General features: G+C 43.9%; 1 protein-coding gene across 1 annotated transcript in view; it reads right to left on the bottom strand.

The window, feature by feature from the left end:
• Fhod3 (formin homology 2 domain containing 3) overlaps positions 1-25,906 on the bottom strand; it is a 472,090-nt gene that overhangs the window by 160,875 nt on the left and 285,309 nt on the right. The window contains 3 exon segments of the mRNA XM_047526634.1: positions 6,572-6,715; positions 13,368-13,462; positions 19,800-19,911. Coding sequence (XP_047382590.1) covers positions 6,572-6,715; positions 13,368-13,462; positions 19,800-19,911 — 351 coding nt within the window.

The following is a 25,906-nucleotide window of genomic DNA, read 5'->3' as shown; positions in this document are numbered from 1 at the left end:
TTTTAAGCCACTACGTTTTGGGGTGTGTGTTACACAGCAAGAGGTAATTGTTACATATTTTATCATCTATGAAATGGAAGAATCTTAAGAAATAGAATCTATTAATTAGTCCTAAAAGCAAGAGATATTTCTCACCCTCAAAGGCTTCAGCGTTAAGATGCCTTTCCCCTTACAGAGACCACATATTCAGAACTGAAATTTAGAACACATAATCTGACAAAAGATTTTTTTTCATTTTGGCAATCAATGTATTTGAAAAATCATATGAGGCTATAAAAATTCAAATGAATTTAATTAAACATGGATCAAATCACCTTTCTGAAATGGAATTAAATTACATGAAATTGAGCCTGTCCCCAGAAAGTTTGAGACATATGGCCACCAGACATCATTCACTGTGAGGAAGGATTCTAGAAGTCCACCCAATTTCTCTGCAGGCACTTGAGAATATTCAGTCTTTTGTGAGAAATGTTGGCTTCCTTATTGCCCCTGCATACAGTGGAGCTGGCAAAGGAGCTGTATTTACTGTCTTGGGGTAGTAAATACATTTTAAAACACATTAACTTGCAGAAAGGAGGGAAACTCCCTGCCCCCACCCCCCAACTCTGCCTGATCCTGAAGCCTTCTGTTGATAATTTAAATTATTTCTCCAGGCACTTGCCCCTGAAGGTAGCTGGTTTTCGACTAAACCACACTCTTCCCATAACCCAGCACCTGGCCAACACCATCATAAAATGTATGCTACTGGAAGGAGACCTTCATGGGAACTTTTACTGAACTTCTCTGAGCAGCTGGGAAGTTGTATCCTGGGGCTAAATAGGTGTGAGACACGTGACTTAGGGTAACTCAGAAGGGAACAGAGAGACAAGTGTGTCCTGTGCACTATTAGCAATGGTGCCCACAGAGACAAGGGCACCATTAGATCATTGTTCATTAGATCAGAACGGTGGGTGTGAGGGGGTGGGGGGAGAAGCAGCAAGAGTCCCTTTTACTTGCCAAAAGGGTTTCATGGAGGTAGTATCTTGGGGGACTCCTGAATGAGACGTTTACCTGCTGGAGAATGGGAGGGAAGAATACCCAGACTGAGAGAGGAGAACTGATAAAGGAAAGCTCCCCCTAGGACCTGCCTTTCCTGCCCAAGAAATGGAAAGTTAAGTGTGGCTGAAACCCTGGAGACATCTGGGAGTGGCGGAGACAATGACACAGAGGCACAAAGGCCACAGACTGTATAGGGCTTTGTCCCAAGTCGAGGATGTAGGTTTAACCCTGCTGGTCATGAAAAGGCCATTCACTCATATACTCATTCTTATTTTCTTAAACAGAATGGCATAATCAGATTGTTCTCAGTTGGAGGGTATTAGGAAGGAAAAAGGAAGATGCAGCCCCTGCAGGACACAAGTGTCTCCAGGCCCTGGAGAAACTCCAACCTTCCTCCAAACCTCCACACCTGCCAAGCTCGACCCCAGCTCCAGTGCTCCCTCCTCCTTTAGACCACCATGCGAGACAGGCTTTCCTTGCCCCTGTCTCCATCTGCACCCCACTAGATGTGTGCTCCCTCAGGGTGCTGGGTGGGTCTTGTTTGTTCACTGCTGTGTCCCAAGGTCCTAGAATAGTGTCTGGCACTCAGACGCTCCATAAAGTTTTGTTGAATGCACAAGTTGATGGACGAATGAATCAGAGGATGTTGCAATAAATAGTCCCAGCAAGAAACCATAAGGACCAGGGCTAGGGAAAGATGGTGAGAAAGGGACAATAGTCGTTTTCCATCATCATACTTCTAAACATAGGGACAAAGGTGGGGACACAGGGAAGAGAAGGGAGTCCAGGACAATTCCAGGTTTATAACAATGGATACTCTGCTGTTTGTAAAGTTAGAGAAGCAAAAGACTGCAGGGTTTTTGTTTGGGGAGGAAAATAAGGGGTTCATGTAGGGCTGGTCACATTTCGGGTACAGGCTTCAGGTGGGACGTGTCAGGCACAGGTCCTCTGCCCCACTGTATCTAGCTTCCGGCGGAATTGGCTGCCTACTTGCCTTATAATATAGAATGGAGGTTCTTTGGGGACAGGAACAGATCTTTTATCTCTGTATTTACATCCCCGGTAGAGTTTTGGACATACAGAAAGCCTCAAATAAATGAGTGAAATTCAAGATGGCAACCAGGAAGAAAGAAATCCAGGCAGACAGGCAGGCGGCCATGGGCCATGGAAGAAAGCATGAGGGTGAATCATAGGCAGGCCACAAGACTGACCAGGGAGGTCTGAATAGGACACATCAACAATGAAATGGAGGGGCGGAGGAGTCAGGGAATGACACCGAGGACGAACAATCATCCTGGTGGCATCCAGACACAGCCACCAGGAACAAAGTGCAGGAGTTACCAGGAATTCTATTATGATACTAGTGTAATAGTGGTGCTCCAACTAATGAAGATGATGTACAGCAAAGGGAAGGAAGCGTGGGGGCGGGGGAGCTCCAACAGACCAATCTTATGAATATGGGTACAAAAATCTTAAATACCAAATATTAAACAGAATTCCAACAGCAGATTTTTTAAAAAGAACATATCACAACCAGGTGGGTTATATTACAGGAATGCAAGGATGGTTACAAGAGGAGAAGAAATAGCCAACTCAAAAAGCTAAAAAATAAAAATAAAAAAAAAAAAACCAAACAACTAAACTGAAAACAAACAGAGGAAATTGCAAAGATAAAAGCAAAACGTATCAAGGTATAACCAAAAAAAAACAGTAAAAATCATACATAAAAAGAACCGGGGGGGTGGAATCAATGAAATGGACAAACCACTAGTTAATCTAGAGGGAAAATGTCAAAGTAAGAAATAAAGAAAAAATAACTGCTTAATGAGCAACTTTAAAACATTTGTAAGAGACTATTTTTGTCTTTCTGCTAATCAATTTTATAAGTCAGATGAAAGACAGAACTTCTTAGGAAATCATAATTTAGCAGAACTGATCCCAGTAAAGATAGGATGTTTATTTTTTTGTTTTTGGGATTGAACCAAGAGATGCTCTACCAGTGAACTACATCCCCAGCCCTTTTTAAAAATTTTTGAGACAGGGTCTCACTAAGATGTATAGACTGGCTTGTATAGACTGGCTTCAAACTTGCAATCCTCCTGCCTTGGCCTCCTGAATAGCTGGGATTACAGGTGGGCACTACTATGCCTGGCTAGGTAATTTAAACAGACAAATTGCCATAAGAAAAAACACATCGTTACCAAAGTTCTCCCTGACTCTTTTTATCCCCTGGCCCCCCGCCGTACCTTCATGGGTCTATATAATTTCCCAAGGGAATTCTAACAAGCCATCAAAAGCCAAAGAGTGAAATGCCACTTGAACTTTTCCGGTATATAAACAAGAAAAACTTAAAACATTTTTTATGAGGCCTGAATAAAACTGATACCTAAACATCTCCTGCATACACACACCAAGAAAAGTACAAGCACTCTCACGGGAACACCGTTTGCTTGGCAGCACAGCTATAAACCAGCCAACATCCATTAAGATAAGTAAATTGTGATATACTTATCAGCAGTAAAGATGAACAAACTAGATTTCCACATTTTGGGGTAAGCCTCAAAAATGTTGAGAAAAAGGGCACACAGTAGAAGGATTCAAATATGGTTTTGTTTACAAAGAGTTTGAAACTGACAAAAATGTTGTTGAGGGAAAGTCTGGGAGGAGCCAGCTAAAGCATCTGGCCTGTGGTCCTTACACTCCTGTTAGAGGAAAGATGCTTCTAGGGAAAGAACTGGTAAGTGATGGCTGTCAATCTAATGTAAGCATGCTCATAACTAGAATACCTAAAGTATAGACTACAGGTATTTGCTGTGAGTTCTTATTTCTGGAATGCCCTTAGCAAGATGTACCTAAGGATTAGAGTTAATAAACATATGCGCTTATGAGCCACGAACCTCTGAGCTATGAAATAGAGATATTTCATAACTGAATGTTCCTCTCTGGGCAACATGACCCAGGAACTTCACTTAGAGACCTTATCTGTTATCGTTGGTCGAAAGTACATGTCTGATACACAAGGAAAGGACCTGGAGAGTCACAAGGGATGTATTAAGCGGCTCCCAGTTTCACATGTACCTCTCTAGCCTGCATTCTTGAAATTATTAGTACAGTTATATAGTGGGCAAATCTCTGGTTGCCTCTGACCTGATAATACGATCCTTTCTGTTAGCTCACAGATTATGCCGTTTCTAGGTAAAACGATAAAGCAAAGCAAGGTAATTTTGAGGTGGGGGTAGTGGGATTACATCAAAGGGGCTATTTGGGATCCTTCCAAGTGGTAATTTTTTAGTTCTTGAAGCTGTTGCATAGGTGGTTGTCTTATTTTCTTTAAATGATACATAAATGCAACATTTATGAATGATATACTTGATGCTAAAATAAAGTTAGCAAAACACAGCAACTTTTTAAAACTTTTGCATGGAGGGAAAGGGGGACCTGGGGAGGCAGCCGAACAGGCAGGCAAGAAACAAAATGCACCTGAACAGCAAGGAGTTTCTGGTGCCCTGGAGCAAGTATTGAGGCTACTCTAATTCTCTGCCCAATGGTTTCACTAATGTAGTTCACCTGCATCATGCTGTCTTCTATATGTGCAACCACCCAGAGAATCCAAAGCTGGGATCCTCTGGACCCCTGATGGGGCAGAGTCTCAGAGATGGAAGTTCTGACCACAGTGGAGAAGGCAAGGGAAGGGAGATAGCCAAAGGCTGTCTTCTGCTTTCATGTAAACCAACTGCATGTAGCTCCCTTCCCTCTGCATTTTCATTATTCTTGTTCTTCTTTCACTCCTTTAGGGAACATGAGAACATACCCCTCCACCACCACTGACTTACAGTACAGGTCAGTAATAGTGAAAACAGAAGTCCTGGCTCAGCTGGAGAAGATGCTCAAAGATCTGGGCACAAAAATCTGGCCAGATGGGCAGATGTGGGGAGCTTTCAGTTTTGCTAGCAAGTACCTGGCATTCAGATTCTTCTTTCTCAAGATTATATAAATACAATTCTGTTCTGTTCCTCAAGTCATTTATTATGACAGCAACTTGCAGAAAATAGTAAGTTATATGTCAATGTCTTTACCTAGTAAAGATCAAAATGGAACCATTAAACAGAGAAATCTCTCCCCTGGAACTCTAGTTCATAAAAATCTAGAATGAATATCTCTGTCATAACATAATTGAAAAAACTTTGGAAATAATTTAAACATGAAAAACTAGGGAATTTATTACATGTGTTAAGGTACATGCACATAAAATCTTAGAATCTTTCTTCCAAGTCAACAGGCCATAAAGCCAAGATGACTATAAAGCAGAGCTGGGTTCAGTTGCACAAGGTCCACACTCACAAGGGACCTGTGCTTGATTTAATGAGCTTCTGTTTGTCTTGAAATTATTATAAATTTTACCTGAAACCCCATGTCAGGTGAGTCTAGTGGCACTGGGGGATATGCTTGTGGGCAGAGGAGCTATATACAATATCCACATCTGCCGTTCCTGTTACTCATGATCATAGGATCAGGTAGACCCATGATATGTAAGAATTAGTAAGACCCACAGCTGGGTAAGCAGGGGTGCCAACAGCCCTGGGAGCCCACTTCCATACGAATGCTATTTGAAGGTAAATGCAGAGAGGGAACACCTTAAGGAGCCCCATCATATTCTTTATATTTGTTACTTCCCCACATTAAGTCAAAGGCTTATTTTGAAATGGTAACACAGAAAACGTGACAAGACAGAACAACGCAGAGTTCCTTTTTCTTTTAGCCCTGCCTCACTTAGCAAATTGAAGGCAGAGCAAAAGCAAAATGCATACAGATTGAGAAATGAAATGAAAACAGCCGAGTTGGTTTTGAACAGTGTTTCCTGTTGTGGTAAGAATGAACTGCATGTACAGGTAGGGGCTTTGAAGTATGAATTGAACAATTTTGCCACTGCACACAAGTTAAAAGCTCTTATATTTCCATTTTAAATTTACATTGCACATTACAAAGATGAGCAATAAAATTCACAGTAATAGTAATAAATTTTAATTTTTCCTTATGACATGATGTAGCAAACAAAAAACAGAAGATGAGAAAGATCACAAAAGGAAAAAAAAACATTGAGTATCTTTAAAAACACTTTTTGTTCCCCCCAAATGGCCCCAAATTTCCAATGGGCCCTACAAATTATGTAGCTGACTGGCTCTCTCTCTGACACATACTCCCTCCACCCCTTAACCCTTGAGTAAAGGTGCTGCTGACAGGGTGCATGTTCTACAAAATAAAATAGCTCCGAGTTCCCCCTAAGGTCTTAGACTTAAATATACATCAGGGTTTCCTGGAAGGCTTGTTATAGAACAGATTGCTGGGCCCACCCTCAGAATTTCTGATTCAATAGGCCTGCATGAGACTGAGAACTCGCATTTTCAGCAAACTGCCCATGTGTGATGTGGGTGCTCCTACAACACACCCAGAATCCCTAGTCCACAGTGCATATGACCTCTGCCCCCGACATTTGCCGAAGCTGTAATGACTTAGGAATGGCATGTTCTATTACCTCATAAATGTTAAATTGCTCCACTAAGTCCAGGTCAGTTCCCTTCTTGTTCAAGTGCCTCTGGGACACAGCAGCAATGCCCAGCTCCTCCAGGCAGTCCACCACGTCGTAGAAGGAGTCTTGGTCTGGCAAGCCTGACAACGTCTGGAGGAAGAGAAGAACCCAAAGTAGATGTGACTTAGGAGACTGTCGAGAGGCTCTGAAAGCACTTTTACATGGTATTCAGTGGCCTTTGATTATAACAATATAAAACAGTTGACAAGTTCATTTGAGAAAAAAACCTTCTTAATGTTAGGGGCAGAGTGACCCCAAGATTCTTGCTTCCCCTGCCCCACTGTGTGTATTAAAAGGGTTCCTTTCCCTTGAATGTGGGCTCAATACTCCTACAGTGGGATATCACATTATTGTAAGTTCATGTTATTCAGCAAAGAGAAGGGATTTTATAGATGTCATTGAGGTCTCCCAATCAGTTGATTCTGATTTAATCAAAGGGGAGATTGTTCTGGGTAAATAATCCAGTGAGTCCTTCAAAAGAGGGCTTAGGTCTTCACTGAGTCAGAGACCGGAAAGAGATTATCCTCCTAGTCCCGAGGGAGGAGCAAGACCCCATTTGTTCTATGGCTGCGAGGAAATGAATTCTGGCAACAACCACAAGAGCTTGGAAGAGGACCAAGTCTCAGAGAAGACCACAGCCCCAGCTGATACCTAGATTGCAGCCCTCTGGGACCTGGTTAGGTTTTGCTGGCCTTCTACCCCATGGTAACTGTGAGATAATAAAAGCATGCTACCCTAAGCTCCTAAATTTTTGGTAATCTATCACATGGCAATAGAAAATTAATACACCTTGTGATTAGAAACTCCTGTTACAATCAATACACCAACAGCTGGTGTTATAATAATTTAATGAGTCCTTTTTAATTCAGTAGGGCCTCCCATCAGTTTCTGAAACTCAGGATAACATGAGAAATTTCAAAGCAGCAACCATGAGACAAAAACCCAAGAAATAAAAAGTCGACTCCTCTTCGAATTCTACTTCCCTTCAAAGGGGGAGGATGGCTCAGAGCTGAGACGGAACCTTGGGGAGAACTACTACAAGCCCCTGGTCTTATTAGGAAGGATGGGATCTGCCTGAAGCAAGAGAAAGTCACTGGATAAAACCCCAGCTCAGAACTGCCATTCCAGTCTCCTCTCCGCACACATTCCTGCATTCTACAAGACTTATTCTGGGCTAAAAGTTCAGACACTGATCTCCATTCCCTACCTTTGCATTTCTGAGAACACTGCATGCTTTCCAAAGTGACTTTGAATAAGGTTTAACTTGCTTCAGAAGACCTAAGACCAATGCTTCCATAAGGATCATTCCCAGTCTTAATTCTCTGACACATCTATTTTGGAGTTGTCAATACTGGAAGGAATGTCTCTACTAATAACCCCCGAAATGACTTTTTCCTTTTCATGTTGTGCAGAGGATACAACCCACTGCAACTGAGATTAGGAACTAATGAAAAATGCTTGTGTGATAGTTAACCACTCCAATCAGGGCTGCAGTTAGGGCATGAAACAGGAGCCTGTAAATCAGCTGGAGTAAACAGGCCCTCACACAGAAGTAATGTGACTGTCAATACTGCATCACCAGCAGCAAGAGTCACCCAAGCGCCTGCCTCCAGCACAAATTGAGAAATCACACATTCAAAGAACCCCATCTTCAGCTGGGCACTGTGGCGCACTCCTGCAATCCTGAGACTCAGGAGGCAGAGGCAGGAAGATCACAGTTCAAGACCAGCCTCAGCAACTTAGTAAGGTCCTAAGCACTTAAAAAGGGTTGTGGATGTAGCTCAGTGGTAGAGTTCAGTCCCCAATACCAAAAAAAATTTTTAAATCCTATCAGAACAATCTCGCCCTTTGGTTTCCGTGAGAACTCTGGAACTTAAAGGATCAGGAGAGAGAAATGTCAATACCAGTCCCAGGCAGAGGACAAATAGAGATGCCCTAACTGCCTGTAGACCCAGTAAAACATACAACTTGGGAAAGGTGGGCACTTCAACATTTAGTATCAGAACTAAAACTTTCTACACATCCAGAAGGAAGCAGAAAGAGGGTCTCTCATAGTCTGACTCTCCACTGCCCTTCCTGTTGACCTGAAGTCAGCTGAGGTTCTTTGACTCAGAAGTTTCCAGGGGATTAAAATCCTAGACCGAATCTCCACCGCCTTAGTGAGTCCAACCATGAAGGTAGGGGGGTCACCATTAAATAATTAAACAACTAAATCTATAGACCTAAACAGACTCCAGGAGCCTGCACTCAATAACAGGCACAGAACCAAGAGTATTAAAAGGTCATTTGTCATTTCCGCTGTAAAAATCTGAGGCAAGCCTGGGGACTCCAGCTTTCACGCATGGCTGCAGGGGAGATGCTGGCCTTCCACTAGAAATATAGCTTCCTTCTCCACCTGTGCAGGGGACAGGGGACACAGCCCATAAACATGTATTCATCTACTTTTTACTGATTCTCTACAAGCTCAGCTAATTTATCAAGTGCCTGCATGACCCTGGGCCTTTCCTCCAATTCCACCCTGTCACCCTGCCAGGCTGCCTACATTTGGCAAAGGTGGCAGTTTTGCCAGATGACTCTGTGAGGTGAATATTCCTTTACACCTTTTCCCTCAGAAGCCAGAAGAGAGCACAGCCGCCTGACACCTGGTACCTTCCACTTTCTCTCAGATTTTATCTGGTTAGGGCTTGTGACAAGGAATTCTTTACTGGAATCTCCAGGAGGGAAAAACTCTGTCCTAAAAGGACATTTACCTCCTTCCTGGGTTTTTATGGATTGCATCAAATCTTTTTTGTAGAATAAAATCAGTATGGCAAAGCCTATGCTCCAATACTCCCAGCAGTGTTGTGCATGGGAAGGAAGCTTTAAACCCAAACCCTTCTTAAGAGGAGAATGGATAAGCACACTAGAGCGCATTCCACAACAACAGAGCAGAGAAGGGACACAGAAGGATCTCAGGCATTATCCTGAGAGAAGTCAGCCTTCAAGGGATATGATTCTGTCCGACATTCTTGGAAAGACAAAAGTGTAGTGATGAGGGAATAAACCAGCAGTTGCCAGGTGTTACATAGAAGAGGGTTGGGAAATAATTGTAAAAGGAGAACATGGGGGAAGTTTGGGGGAAGATGAAATCAGCCTCTTAACTGTGAAGGTGAGACTCATCCATGCATTAAAACTCAAAGAGCTGCATACCAAAAGGGAAAGTCCATTTTATTGTGTGGTATTTAAAAAGCAACAGAATTAAATGTAAAAACAGAGGCAAAAACTCAGTATGAATGCCATGTGGGTCAATTACCCCAAGGCTTGGAAGCAGCTCTCCCACCCCCAGGGCTCCTGCCTTTGGGGACTACTCCAGGCCAGTCCCATAGTAGCCTCTCCTACTATTCGTGCCCCTGCATCTGCCTCATCCCCTTCTGCACTGATCCCCCTAGAGGGAGGAACTCTCACGATGGGGATTTCAGCTGGGTCAAGATAGGACATCACATCAGGGTGAGAAGGGGTTCATTTCTCACATTCCCTCTGATCTTCTGAAGCCCTGGTTGGAGACAAGGGACAGAACCAAGGAGGGGGGGGGGGGTGGGTAATGAATCTGGTTAACGAAGAGAGTTACTTCAATCTCAGGACCCTGGGGCAGACTAGGATTTAGTGTCCTTATTTTTGTCATGAAAATGTCAATTTTTTTAATTCCATGTTATTATACCACCGTTTATTTTACTGAAATCAATACTAGTTAGAAACCACCCAACTTGCAATATAATTTCCCAGATTTCAGAGTCTGCATTTTTTTCCAGATCCATTTTAACATTTGTTATTCTGTTTGGTATCTCGGAGCATTTTACTCACTGGGGCAATAAACACGCCTCCAATTCAACAAAACAAAACAAACCCAGTGTGAGTGGCAGCGGTCTCTTGACCTTTTTAAGGAAAGGGTTACCATTTGGAGGAACATCCTCCAGGACCTTCCTTGTCTGAGCCAGAACAACAAAGTAGGAGAACCACCACCAGAAGAGAAGGAGGGAGGGAGGCATTCCTGGATGTTAAATACCACAGTGTGCCACAGAGATGACATGTACTGTGTCCCATGCACTGTGTCCTTGCCAGCAACTGACAAGAGTGCTCATGCCGTCCAGGTGCTGGTGCAATCCTAAACATGACTGGGCATGACCTCTTTCAGTAAAATGGACAATTGTATTGGTATGAATTGTGATGAATTGCAGGCAAAGAGTATATTTTCCATTTTTGCCAAATCCAGTGTTTTAACAAAACAAGATCAGTGACACAAAAGGACAGGAAATAGATGACCTTAATTTTAAAAAACCAACAGAAAATTGCTTCAAATCACATGTTGAAGTTAGCACACAAACAGATTTTAAAATAATAGCAGAATTCTTAAGGTTTTGCACCAGAAAGTTGTGCCCATTTCCATTTCCCATCAGGGACGTATGAGAGTTTCCCATGGGCTCATCAACAAATGACATTTCATTAAAAAGCAATCATTGTCATGGGACCTTGGAAAAAAAATGTCTTATTGTTTCACTGTGTACTTTTTTTTATTCTTAGTTGCTTTAATGTTTTTCATTTTTCTACTGGGTTCCAAAATATATTTAGGATCATTTTTTTTTGCCCTGCTTCTGGCAACCAATTTTGTAGTTTGTCATATGCCTTCTAGCTATAATTTGTGATTTTTCATTTCACAAACAAAACCATTAACAATTTTATGCAGTGACATATTTAAATCCCTTCCTTTGGAATCTTTTTTTATTGGTTTTATTAGTAAAAGAATCTTTATGAAAGTTGTCAGTACCAAAATTGAATTATGTCAAACCTAAGCAAAATGGAGCCAAGAGGCCACAAAAGAGGAGCCTTCATGCATGTAAGCCTATGTTAGGAATCATCCAAGGAATTCCGGAAAACTGCAGTATTCCAGATAAGGTGTTTGCTAAAGGACACTTGGCTAACAATGCTGTCTCCACCAATGAGCTCACTCCAACTCCTGCCACAACCCTTGCAGCTAATGGTCTTTGTTTCCGAACAGCCTACATGGAATTCTTTATTCTCCTAAACACTTCTACTTGCCACCACCTCCTGGAACGTGCCTGTGGCCTCCCATTGCATGTATATCCCAGACTGCTATTCCCCGCTATTCCCAAATAAACTCCTTGCTCTTGGAAAGTCAGCCTATCACTCATTTTAAATTGGCAACTTTACCAACCAGAAATCAACTTAACTTTATTCCTTTCTGTATTTTTTCCCTAAAGTTTAATGTGTTACATTGAACTCTCGCATCTATTTGGGATTTATTGTGGTATATCTTCAAAGAAGACATTTATTTTCATTTAGTAACACCCCCCCAATCATGAAGGAGGTTACCCTGTCCCCAATAGTGTGGCAGGTTGTTCTGAACACTGGAGGCTGTTTCAGGTTCCTCTGCACAGTCCCCTTAATGCCTTAATGCTGAGGAAAGAGCAGACTACACTCTTTTAAGCCTTAGAGTGGGCACGTTTTACTATTCAGTGGGAGAAGTTGCTCCTTATAATTATGCTGTTCTACAAATGCATCTTCAGTCCATCAGGAGAAACATCTCTCCAGTTATATGCCAGGAAGGGACCCTGGATCTTTCTGAAGCCCTCGTTATCACTACAGGTGGGAGACTCACACTCAACAGCCTGGAGCATATGAGGAAAGTTCACAGGGTGGTTGACATGATGCCTGGAGTCCAGGGTGTGACAATTCAAAGGAGCAGCTCTAGTCCCAAATCCAGTCATCACAGGTCCCCCTGCCTCAAAGCAGCATCTCTGGATGAGATCTAAGGATGGCTACTGCCCTACAAGTAGTCAGTGACCAGAGGGGGGAACAGGAGCACAAAGGTATGGTCACTGTCACATAAGGAGGATGGGATCTACTCCCAGGAATCCTCAACTCAGCCCAAGAATCCAAACATAATACTCCATGGAACAAGAGGCCTCATTTTTTCCTGTCTTGTGAACTATTTCTTTAGAGTAAAATTGCTGATATTAAGGAAGTTTTATTTTAGGGTATATCTTTATAGGAAAAACAATCACAGAATTTCTGCTGTCAACTTTCTGGTTTTACTAGAGAACACCAAAGCACAAAAGCATACAGATACACACCGACCCTCATGGTACATGCATACACATACATACATACACACACACACACACACAAAACGCATGGCGTGAAAGGTTTCCTCCTGCGAAGAAACACACTGCAGCTGTGGTTCCAGCTGCTGTGATGGGGGTCTACATAGTGTGGCCCTTAAAGGAAAAATTTTAGGTTTATACATATTAGCATCCCTGGATTACTGAAACAAGGTACCATGAACTAGGTGACTTGTAACAGGAACTTGCAAGTCTGATATTAAGGCATTAGCAGTGCCATGCATCCTCTTTGAAGGCTCAATGTAAAACTCCCTCTTTGACCCAACCTGGATGTTTGCTGGCCTTTCTCAGCACTTCTGGGCTCATATACATGTCTTTCTGATCTGTCTTCACATGACTGCTTTATTGCATGCGTGTGTTCACATCATCTTTCCCATGTCTCTCTTCTCTTCTTATAAAGACACCAACCACACCAGATTAGAATCCACCCTAACAACCCCATCTTCACTGCATTACATCTGCTAAGACCCTAATTCCAAATAAGGTCACATTTACTGGTACAGAGGTTAGGACTTCAACAGATCTTCTTGGGTGGACAATTCAACCCACAACACACATCGACCAACCTTGTTCACTAAAGTCATTGCATAAACCAGCAGCTCCGTGTCAACTCCATCTTTTTCCTCCAGGATTTCCATGATATTTGACCAGGGCTTAATGCCTATGAGTGAAGCAAAAATCATTAGAAACAATAATTTGATAATACTTATCCAGTTCACTTCATAGCATATGCAAGGACTATTCCCCACACCATGGCAGTGTCTTTCAGCTGCCAAATCCATATGTATGATCATATCCTTAGAGTTGACCTGAGCATACTTGGAATTCAGAATATCTCCTAGCAGGCAACATTGTACCACACCAACTTCATCCTCTTAATCTAAGTATTATATGCACACCAGCATCAGGATGCCTACCTGCTTGAAAACTTCCATGTATACCCAATTTGTAGTTTTTAAAACTCTTTTCATGTGCAAACTTTTGAGCCATACACTTCACTCAGGGTGGGAAACCTCTTCCTATGTGTCTGAATGTCCCCTGGCACACAGAGGAAGGGATATGGAAGATCTTTGTTCACTCCAGCAGTGACTACAAGCAATAACAGTGACACACCTGTCCAACAAGCATCTTAAGAACAGAAGAATGCTGCCTCTAGTCCCCTGGCATCACCAAGTAGAAAGTCTAATGGGTGGCTGCCCACGACAGGTTCACCATCTAATTGAGCTATGAGGCATAAGAACAAATATGGGCACAGAACAACTGAGGAGTGGCAGAGGCATTAGCTCATCATGTCACTTAGTGAGGGAGGCATCTTGCAGTGAGGAATGCCTGCAGAGAGCTTAGGATAAGAGGTGGCTCCTGAGTGACCTCTGTAGGGGAAGCCTCATGAGCAGCTCTCCCCAGGTTCAGAAGAGGCAGAAAAAAATGTTTCATGTTCAGAACCCACAAGGCAATGTTGCAAAGAGGGAAGCACCCCCTGACATGGCTTCCCAAGCCTGAGAGCAATGTTTGAAGCAAAGTAAGCATTGTCTTTCCTTTGGCTTGGTGGTTTGGAATATTAAGTTCTTTTCTGCTTTCTATATAAATGCTTCAAAGGGACATTGGAAATAACCTAAATAGTTTCCAATTAATTATCCTTTGATGCTTTGTGTCCAAGCTGACAATGACCTTAACACGAGAGTTCCTCCAGGGCAGAGAAATATCTGTCTTGTTCATCTCTGTGCTCTCAGCACAGTGGCTGGCATATAATATGTGTTCAATAAAATGCTGAACAGTAATAAAGATCTCTGCATGAAGTGGATAAAGCTAGAGTAATTTGAAAAGAACGAGAGGGCAGATGCACACAATAAGGAAATAGGAGCAGAGGATTAAAGACACAGATTCAGTTTCATGGAGAGATCTTCTGGTTCTCCCAAGAAGTGATACCCAGTCTTGTCAAGCCATTCAGTCTTCCATGACCTTTCTAACTGTGAGCGCAAAGGCATGCTCCATTCCCTGCTGACAGCCAAATTAGCCTGGCTGATATTTATCATTGAACTTCTTTGAAGTCTACACCACAGTCTAATTGTTCTTTAAACCCCAGCAAAGTAACCATTTCAGCCCTCAAGATGGTCAACTGTCATGGCTCAACCGTCACAGTCAGTAGACTCGTGGTCTCACCATCCAGGTGCAGTTAAGAGCTCTGGGTGCCTCTGCTTGTGTTTACCATTCACACACAGTACCAAACCTCAGCATAAAACATCTGTACTTGAGAGTTACCCACTTGTGGTTAAAAGGAACACGGTATAGGGGAGAAAACACTGAAACCAAGAATTTCTAGTAGTACTAGTGGACCCACTTCCAGGTTGCTTACTTTGAAGCTAAAGAGCCAACAGGACTCAAAGAAAAAAAGCCAAGATGCAGAGGCCTGCAGCCCTGGCAGGAAGTAGCCAGACTACAGCCCTGTCTCTCACACAGATGAACGAACCTGCGTGCAACATCTAATCCATTATGATTAGAACAAACACTGGCTTACTCTAACTGAATATTCAGCTATGATATTCGATTCCCTTATAATCATGAAGGATTTTAAGTCTGGAAACGTGCATATATTTACATACTGCTGGGATAAATGTTCACTCTCCTTTGATGGTTTTGGGACCATTTAGGATGAAGGTGAAGGGGAGGAAACATTTGGTTTAACACAAACAGCTTTGGTGGGGTACAGACTAGACCCATGTTAAGCACCAGTACTTGGGACTGTTAGGAGCTGCCCCATCAGTACCAAGTGGTCCAGCTCATCCTCCCATCTTCCCCACTGTGTGTATTGGGGGCATTTTTGTATCTGAATGAGAAACCCTTTGACCCCACCCCTTTCCATAAGACAGAAACCGGGTCCCAAAGCAGTGGAATGAAGGTCAGTTCAGAAGACTCATCTGGAAGCATCTACCTTACAGGATTTCTTCAAGGTGTTGCTGAGATAAAGCACTGATGGGTACATTAGAAGTCAATAATTATTGTTATCGACTGTCTCGGACTCCACTGCCTACCTCCCCAACTTAAATGCTGGAGTACAAGCTCTATAAGCCTGTTGTTTATTGATGTCTGCATGCACATGGCCAATACTTGCATACTTGCTAAATAACTGAGTACATGAGAAAATACAGAGGGTCCTATCTGTTACTTAAGAGGCACTCGAACATTGGTGACTAGAATTACAATGGTGGTGGTTGGTGGTGACACCCACGGTTACACAGCCTTCTACATAGGCTCCCAGGTCAGCCCTCTCATGTCACCAAACCTCAGGGCCTCTCTCTTAACCCAGAATAAGTAAGTAAGCACAGAGAAATGGCTCAAGACTTTTCTCTCACTCTCCTCTGGTAAAACTAAAGCAAAATAAGACACTGAGCAGCACACACTTCACACATGAGGTGGTCTAACACTCAAACGGAAGATTCTCCCGGCATGCTCCATGCCTTTCCCCATGATGGATGCACGCCCCAGAGATACTTCTCTAAAGAACAGCGGAGCTGGAATTGGAGCTCTGTCAGGATCTCACCAGGCTTTGAACACCCTTTACCCGCCAATATGTTCTCGAGCAGAAACAGACAGATCGCCTGAAATGATGGCTGGACTTTTTTCCCCCCCCATTAATCATGTGTGACACACATGTTTAAGAATTATGTCATATCTCATCACTTTACATTCAAATGAAAAACAGAACTTCTTCAAAAGCTATGCTGAACCAAATTAATGTGAACCAAGATTTATGACAAATTTTGAAATGAGTTACCCTGTCTGGTCCCTTGCCCCATCCTCTGTGAGACAGGCAGGCAGACAGAGGAGAGGTCCCCTGCCCAAGGAGCAGTTCCCTGTCAATCACCGCAGGGCAGATCTCAAAGAAAGGGAGTCTCTGATATGGTCAAATGACAAAGTAAAGTCACCTCAAGAGCTGCCATGAGCTTCACTGCCTTTCTTCCTGCCGGGCCAGGCCTGTCCAGAAAGGGAAAGTGGCTTGAAGGTGCAAACAAAAGAGAAGATTATCTAGGGGACTGAGAAGACAGGTGCAATACCAAGCATGCCCAGATACTAACATGAATCAACCTTTTTAATCCAGTTCTTGAACAGAAGTACAATTGCCTGGGTCAAATGGGGCACTATAAATTTTCACTCATTCATAAATAATAATTACTACTTATGCGGAATTTGACTCCCTCAGGTTTTACCCCCGTTCTTTAAGTGTTCCACTCTGGACCACAGAGCAAACTGGTTACACTGCAGAATGAACCTTCTGGTTAAACCACGGGCAACCATGCATGATGTTTATAGAGCAATCAGAGGAATCTGTTCTGGAACAACTACATTTGCTTAATGTTGTTTGAGGACCTGTACTTTATTTTGTTGGTTTTATTTGCTGATTCCTTAAATCTGAGTTTTTCTACTAAAAACAAAGAAAGACAACTGTCTATACTTTAAAATGCCATTCACTCTGCTAGGGAATAAGTCTAAAGTCACTCTTAGCAGTAAAATTTATGCCTCATTTGTAAATGTGTGCACAAAGGGACATGCTCAGTTTGCCCTCAGTCACCTCTGGCACCTGGGGCTGCTCTCTGGTCCGTGTGAGAACTGGAGAGTTGCCTCTAAACCCTAGGTGGAAACACACCTGGAAGTCATGTTGCTCTCTGCAGAAAACCATGACATATTTATATGTTTAATTCCATCATAGGATTCTGGAACGATTTTACTAGCAGTAAAATAGGATGATGTTATATGTATGTATTATAAAATCACAGCCAAGACCACACATGTCCATAAAGAAACATGCTATTGAACCACGTGTGATAAGCTATTTGAGTTTTTCCATTAGTGTTTTTTTTTTTTTTTTTTTTTTTTAGTTGCTAGTGCAGTAGCAGACAGATGATAGCAGTTGCCAAAAGTTTAAGAAATTTAATAGGCAGAAAACCCTATGAAGCTGAGAAAACAATCCATTAGCTTTTCTATTTTTACTAACTATAAAAGATGGCCATCATGTTGTCTTGCTGGAGAGACTCAGGACAGCAGAGCGCTTCTGACTGGGGCTGTGGATGAGTCTTGGATGTGGGGTGCAAAGTCTTGGGTTAATCTCAGGGTCATTCCTCCCCTTACAACAGGTCTTTTATGAAACGTGAAGTCCAAGGAAAGAGACTCTGAGCTCCCAGCTCAGCAAAGCTGAAGATCCACCCCTAGGTCATGAGAAAGATGCTCCTTCTAACATGTCTGCCATGGCAAGAGCCCACAGGTTACCTGAAATCTAGGATGAGATGATAGAGCCCATTAATTGTCCTAATGTAACCTCCAGAGTTGGAGGATGGAGAACAATTTCCCCAAGGACGATTGGAAGGAGCCACCTCACTATCTTCCAAAACACCCACCTCTGGCCTTCCACCTAATTAATGGCCTTGGAAAAATCAGACCTGGTTTCTGAGCCATCAGTCATCCTAATTAAGGACTCTTGGCTAGCACAGGATCTGCTTCTGGCCACAAGGCTCTTCTTACCTGGCACCATGTGGCAAGGTGCTATGGTGGTGGGAAACCTGCCCTGGTCTGGGACCCACCTCTAAGACTCACAGCCTCTTCCAGTGTGCTAGGCTTCCTCTCTATCACATACCCCGACACTGAGACCTGGAGCTGCCTCCTGGCACGGACCCACCATGCCTGAGGCTGATATCTGCTCTGCCTGTGTGTTCATGGGAACGGTTTAAAAACCCCAATGTAGAGTCCTGGATGGCTTTCATTAACTTATATCCTACCTTTCAAAGTAACTAGTAAGCTATCTTCCTTTGCATTTGCATTCACTTCCTATGGAATGTTTCTGAGTAATGTTGACTCAGACACAACTGAATTGAACTGAGAGTAATATTAGTTCCTGTGCTTCTTTCTGACAGTTACATTTAAGAAGATTTGTACAGGAGCCTGCATGTGCTCAATTACTGTAAGGAAATATATCAACATGTTGACTATTATCTTTGTTGAGATCAGATAAAATTCACTGTCTTCTTTACACTGGTTTTTCCAAATTTTTTTACGATAATATTACTGTTATAATCATGAAAAGGGAAAAAGTGTTATCATAATTGTGTTCTTCCTTATTTGAGTCTTTGTGAAGGTGGTGATAATCATCATTGGGTTCCATTAAGGAGGAAAACAAACAAGATGAAATAAAAGAATTCCCAGCATTTTAGTGTCAGGCTTCATGCCATTATAGGAACTTAGCACGGCACACATTAATCTAGATCCAGAATTCGCTCTTGGCTACCTGTTGGCTCAGAGGCAGGGGTGGGGGGTGGATCTAGGACACCAAGCTTGGCAACAGAGATCCTGCCCATGAGCAGGGGACACCCTGTGAGGAGACAGGCAATGGTGACAATGCAGCAGAGAAAAACATGTTGGGTTTCTGAGAGCACATAAATAAGGTGGGAATGGATGGTGTTAAATGAGTGGCAGGTGGTTCTGGAAGTCAGGTGAAGGGTGTGGTAGGGCTTCTTGGAGCAGACACTGGAAACCACTGGCAGGTTTTAAATGGGGAATGTAATCAAATTTGTATTTCAGAAGTCTTTCAACTGCATTTCAGAATGACAAGGGATACCAGGTGGGCTGAGTGAAGAGAGGCATGGGGAAGAGGGGAAAAGGTTCAAGGAACATCCAGGAGCTGGAATCAAGGAATTGCTGTGGAGGGAGGGAAGGAGGGAGGGGCAAAGGGGCTGGTTCTCTGAGTTTCAGTGGGAGCTGGGAGAGAGTAAAGTTAAGCGGGGTCTGACCATCCTGGGGAGGTTCCTGCACTTTGCCTTCATTGGGACAGCATACCCCAGCCCTGATCTCTGTGTACAGACAAGTGCCCCACCCCCCGACAAATTTTCCTGCAGTGAGATATCCACACAGGCAATGGTGCCAATTCTTCATTCTGCTTCAAGACTGTGAGATGTGGAAGTGTCCCTGCATCAGACATTGTTGCTTTGGTGTAAGGGGCAGGGACTGCTCACCTCTTTTGGTGTCAACAGCAGAGACAGCCTGAATGAGAAGAGGTGCATTGGACTCGGAGTACTCTACAAAGACCAGAAGCAGCTTCAGGGCCGTCTTCACCACCAGGCGGAACTGGAGAAAAAACAAAACCATCAGACAGCTGCACACATGGCCTTGGACCTGAGGGCACTGTCCTAACCATAGTTAACCCATCTCCTCCAGGGCCTCGTTGTTCCTCTCAGCACTTACACAGATTCCTTCACTAGTTCCTCATTAGATACATCAGGAAGCAGAGATGAGTATTCTCCCCACTGTGCAGACCAGGAACCTTGAGGCACAAAGGACTATGTCCATGGTCACATGGCTAGTAGGAAATAGAACCAGAATTTGAATGTGGGACATTTGGCCACAGAGCATACACCTCACAGGTTCCCAGCAAATGGGACAGTGCATGCCAAGTTGTTATCATGTTTGATCCCAGCAACAACACTGTGTGGTAGACACCGTCATAATTCTTATTTTTCTGGTGAGGAAGCAGGTATAGCAGATTAAATGACTTGCCCTAGGTCACAACAGCCAGCTTGGGTAACAGGAACCTGAGCCAGATCACCCATTTTTAAAAAGGCAGAGCAGGTTGCCTGGCACCTGGGAACCCACACTTCTGAGCCCAGGACTCAGCAGTTGTGAGGGACCACATAGAGCTCAGAGATCTCCTTCATTAAGGTAGGACTTGCCCTTGGGAGGCCACAGGTCACTCACCCAGAGAATGTGCCACAACTTCCAACAGAAGTTGCAATAACTCCTAACTCTAGCACCTTCTGCCCCAGGGCTGCAACAGGCTTGGGATTTCCAGGTTTGTTCCCTGCCCCTTACCCCTGTGGTGCTGCAACCCCTTGCCCACAATCCCCCTTCCCTTAAACCTGCTTTCTTCTGAGAATTTCCTTCTTGAACTCACATACCAACCACCTCCCAGAAGTGGGTTCAAATGGGCATGTAAGAAACATTTAGCCCACATTGAGCTATACACTCCCCCCAAGCAGCTTGCCTTCTGGTGCCCGTCCCCAACCCCCATGGCACTGAACGCCTTCAAGGAAAGAGGGAAGCTTATTTTCATGGGTCTCCAAGGCCTAGAACTGCACTTGGCCCAGAGAGGACTTGGAGACGTTCACTCATTGAATGAATCCACCAGTTAATGACCAGGTCGATCACTCAATGACCCCTCCTCACCCACCCCCGAGCCTCCATCACCATGGAGCCAATCAGCTCCATCTTCTTCATTTTTTTCTGCAGCAAAAGAAAGAGCCACTGCGTCCTGGAGGCATCTGCTCATGTTAAAGTGGTAGAGACACAAGGAGACTACAGGGAGGGGGCAGGGAGTCCACAGGGAACAGCACAGAACATCACCCACCTTGGGTCACTTCTCCCATGTCATGAGTACCTCTACCCCCTTTTCTTTTTTTTCTGCTATCTTACCTAGGAAACCACCTTTTTCTTGATCCCATCTCTCTCTCCAGTCAGTGCCCTGGTTCTGACTGGAAACTGTTCATAGAAAAACTTCCCTAAAGAGTTACTATGGCCCCTGGCTCCACTTCCTAACCTCACATCAACTCTCCATCCCTATCTGATAGGACTTCCACCACAGTTTAGCCTTTTCAAGATCTGTGGTGGCCTTCCTGTTGCCAATTCCAGACATCACTTCTCTGAGCCTATTTATCTCAACTCTCAGCAGTACATGACACAATTTCCTTTCAGTCTGGGTCACTAGTCTCCTACCTCAGCCCCTGCCTTGTGCCTCCAAAGTCTACACTGCAGCCAGACTGACCACTGCACCCTCCTGCTCACCACCCCTAGATCCCATCATGGCCAGCAACTTGAGCAGCTCTTGTAGTCTTTAGGTCCTGGCCTCTGCATGCCCTCTGACCTCTGTGATCACTTCTACTCCTATTCAGTTTGCTACCACCATTAGCTCTTCAACTGGGTGAGTATGTTTTTCCACAAACCATGGTTTATTCATGACTCAGTGCCTTCTTGCTGGCTGTTCTCTGCCTGGAACCACCTACCTACCCCAGGCCTTGCATTTTCTCATTCTTCAGAGTTGAGAAATTCCCTCATGGAAAATGCCTCCATGACACTGCATCTGAAGAGCCCTTGACTAATACCACATCACTGTTTAATCACTGTTTAACTTTTTTTTTTTTTTTTCTTTTTGGATACCAAGGACTGAACCCAGGGTCATGTAACCATTGAGTCATATCCCTAGTATGTTTTACTAAGTTCCTGAGGCTGGTCTCGAACTTGTGATTCTCCTGCTTCAGCCTCTAGCATCACTGGAATTATAGGCATTCACACCTGGCTCTTCACATCCTTTATCATGACCTGAAATTGCTATGCAGTTATCCTCAGTATTCACAGGAGATTGGTTCTAGAATCCCCATGGATAGCACAGTCCATGGGTGCTGGAGTTAGATAAAATAGCTTAGTATTTGCATGTCCTCCACTGTGGGGAGCTGTCCATATCTAGCAGAATCAGACTTGTCTGAGCCATGGGATACAGAGGTCTGACTTCCAGGAACTGGCAGTCATGAGAGACTATTCCAGATTGCCAGGGAGTAGGTGGCCCTGTATGGGAGTAGCTCACCATCTGAGGATATGCTAGTTCCCTAAGCAAAAGGCTTCTCCAGCTCTACCCCATCCTGTCCCTCACAGAAGCCCCTCCCAGTCCAGGCCCCTTTACCTGTGTGACTATAAATAAAGGTGAAGTTTGAGTTCTCCATCTTGTTGGAGGCCAGATCTGGTATGGCCCAATTCGCCACACCCCCTTCCATTTGAAAAGAGTATTGGCTCTTTTGTGTTTATTGATTAGTTAATAATTAATTGATTTATCACTGGCACCATCCTGACAGTTATCCCTTCCCTCATTCATGCTGGATGTGGAGGAAACTCCCCCCACTCCTCTATGCCCACTTTAAATTACTAATACAACCTCATACAAGGTACTTGCTATGCAAATAGTTGTTATACTGTAATATTTCAGGAATAATGACAAAGAGTCTTGGATGTTCAGGACTGAAAAATGGTCTTGGAATATTTTTGATCGTGGTTGATTTACCACATGGAACTTGGGGACACAGACAGGGAGGGCCACCTAGCTCACGTGTGTTCACCTGCTGGCCTTCTCCTGCTGCCCCTAGGAACACAAGCTACAGAGCAGCAGAGACATTGCTTCATCTGCCGCACAAGGAGCTGCTAGTCAGTACTGTGTGTGAAGGGCAAACCAGCACATCCTGAGGCTCCTCCTTCCAATCCATCACGCTGATGATGCGTGCACCAAGTGACCTCAGCCCCCAGCTGCCATCTCGGGTCTGCAGGCCAGTCAAGAACCCACCACAGTCATACCAAGGGCAGCAGCACCAGGGGCTTCCATCCTCAGGCACATCCTCACCATGAGGGGACCGAGAGCCTTGGAGGACTCTGAAAGCTTTACAGGGTTTCTGTCTCTCTTCCCCAATTGATCCTCTGCTTCCCGACTGGGGATAGAGTGAATCTGAGTATTTTCTCAACAGCTACAAGGCAGGGCAAATGAGGGGGAGGTATGGTATAATCAACTGTGCTTTGTATACTTAGAGATGAAGAAATTTCTTCATGCAAATAAAAAAAAACCTAGCAAGTCCAAGCTTGGCGACTTCCTCAGTTGGTGGACTATTATTATGTGGTTTAAACCTTCTAAATGCCTTCCTGGGAAAGAACCTGGCTGCTGCCCAACCCCACCAACCCTGTTAGCTGGTCTCAGCAGGGGCCCCCAATGCCCATCTCATAAAGGTTCCTTCCAAGCATTCATGAGGTCACGGGGCCCTGACCTACATGGTCCCAGGCACGCAGAATCCCCAAACCACTCTCCCTTCCAAGGCTCTCTAATGAAGAAACCACTGTTTTCCAGCCAAGTCCTCCTTTCCCATTGGTTTTAACATGCCTATTCATGTCATCCTCTCTTCTGTTGCAAAGTCTGCTTGGAGCTCTTTTGGCACTTAGTTTCATTTTTAAAAGCTTCCCAAACTTTTATGATTCATAATTTTAGGTTTCTATGAATTTGGCTTCAACTGAGTCTAAGTTAATGTTCGCGTACTTTAGGAAGTTTTACCATGTAAATTAATAGCAAACATATCAGATAGTTGAACTAGAAAGAAGAAAGCATCAGAATGTTAATTTTGTAGAAACGCCTGGTACGAATTGCAAGCATATTCTAACTAATCATCGAAATATATCCAGGGGCTCCTCAGAAATTCCTTACTATCACTACTGCACGGCCTTAGAGGTAATAAAATACACCACTTTAGGAGAATTCACCCTCATTCATCCAGAAATTGCTTAATTTGATGCCCTCATGTATCTGGAATGCTGTCAGAACACTCCAAAACTTAGAACAGCCACCATGGGGACCACACACCCATTCTTCCAAGGTTCAAACACACTGTTCACCCCAAAGCTCTTAAAAACCCAACCCAGGTGCCACTTGTGCCTAATGTGGACACATTTGAATAGAAGCAGTTATTGAGAGTCCCAGCCCACATCTGCCAGGAAGAGGCAAATCAGAGCAGAAAGGACAGATCTCAAGAGCAAGCATCACAAAGGAAGAACAGGAGGAGAATGCACAGAAGCCAGAGTGTATACCACTGCAGGGCCTGGCACTGACAGCATCCCAAACATGTCAGAAAGCATCCAACCATCTGAGCTGTCCGACTCTCAGCTGTTCCAGGTGCCCCTTGATGTTGTAATGGAGGGTTTAGCAATGATGATCCAATGCCTGTCCAGCCCCAAGAGCAAATCAATAACAACTGATTTTCACTGTCATGGAGCATCTGATGCTATGGAAATAGCAGTGACAAAGCACACAGGGCTAGAAGCAACAAGGAGTCCACAGACAAACTGGCTTATGGGGAAGGAGCCAATTCCCATCCCTGAAGGTTCTGCCTGGTGCTTGCTAAGGCTGTTGTAGAAGGAATTCAGATACCGATGGCAGCGAACACCATTTAAGTTACCTCCCAATCCAAGATTCTCTGCTTCCCCTTTCGACATCAAGAGCAACTTCCAGATGCCCGGCACCCTGTCAGAGTCTGTGAAGGAGACAAAGCCAGGCCCCCACTTCAAGGAGATGACCCCCCAGTTAGAGACCCTCAGTCAGGTAGCTGAGGACAAATGCAGAGAGTTCCCAGGGGGCATTTCCTGGAGCATGAATGACAAGGGGGCTCAGAGCCAGATCTAGTCAGCACTTTCACATTTCCATGGACTGCAGAGGCATGCAAAGGCCTTTGGGCTCTTGTTTGCACAAATAATCCCACTTCCTTCAGTCTGGAAAAATTATACTGAGGCTCTAGGCTATGCCTTTGGGCTTTGTTTCCTGTAATTTATTTACATTCGAAGGAATGCTATTATTCCATTTGAAGTCTGCCCATTGTAAAAAAGAAAATGTTTTTTGTTATTCTAAAAGATGCAGTTAAAAATCTCAGTCTGTAACAGGAATCAGACAATCCCTTCATGAAGTAGAGTACAGAGAAGAGAGAAATGGCTGTGGGCTGAACTATTGCCATTTCATCACAATTTGGCACAGTCTGGGGATGACTGAGCTGCACTTTGTCACAGCTATCATTTTGCACTCTCTGTTCCTGATCAGTATAAAACAAAGACCATGAATCTTCAGAGGAACCGAGATGCCTGCTGACCCAGGGAAGAAACAGTGGCCAGGTTGAGCCTAGTTCAGAGGCTGAGCCTCCATAGTCCATAAATAACTTTGGGTTCCAACATCACCTCTCTTTCAGGGAGATTGGTCAGAGGGAGGGAGAGCAGGATGGTGTTAACAGTGTTTTGATGCTGTTTTATTTTCTGGGTTAACCCACAGTGAGGGTGTGGAATCAGCCTGTTCAGAACCTGGGTACTTAGGTTTTGAATAAATCTTTACCACCAGATGTACAGGAAAAGAATAAAAGACAGTTTCTCAATACTTTTACAAAACAAACTGGAACTCTCTTATGTTTTATTATACTTAGGGAAACACAAGACTTAGCAGGTCAAATATGCTGCTCATTAACGAGAAATAAAAGTATTCCAAAAAACCTTCAAATTCCTAACTCCT

The sequence above is a fragment of the Sciurus carolinensis genome, chromosome 15 (assembly GCF_902686445.1).
Source record: "Sciurus carolinensis chromosome 15, mSciCar1.2, whole genome shotgun sequence".
NCBI lineage: Eukaryota > Metazoa > Chordata > Mammalia > Rodentia > Sciuridae > Sciurus > Sciurus carolinensis.
Note: the sequence above shows the minus strand (reverse complement) of the source record. Positions and strands in the feature narration are given on the sequence as shown.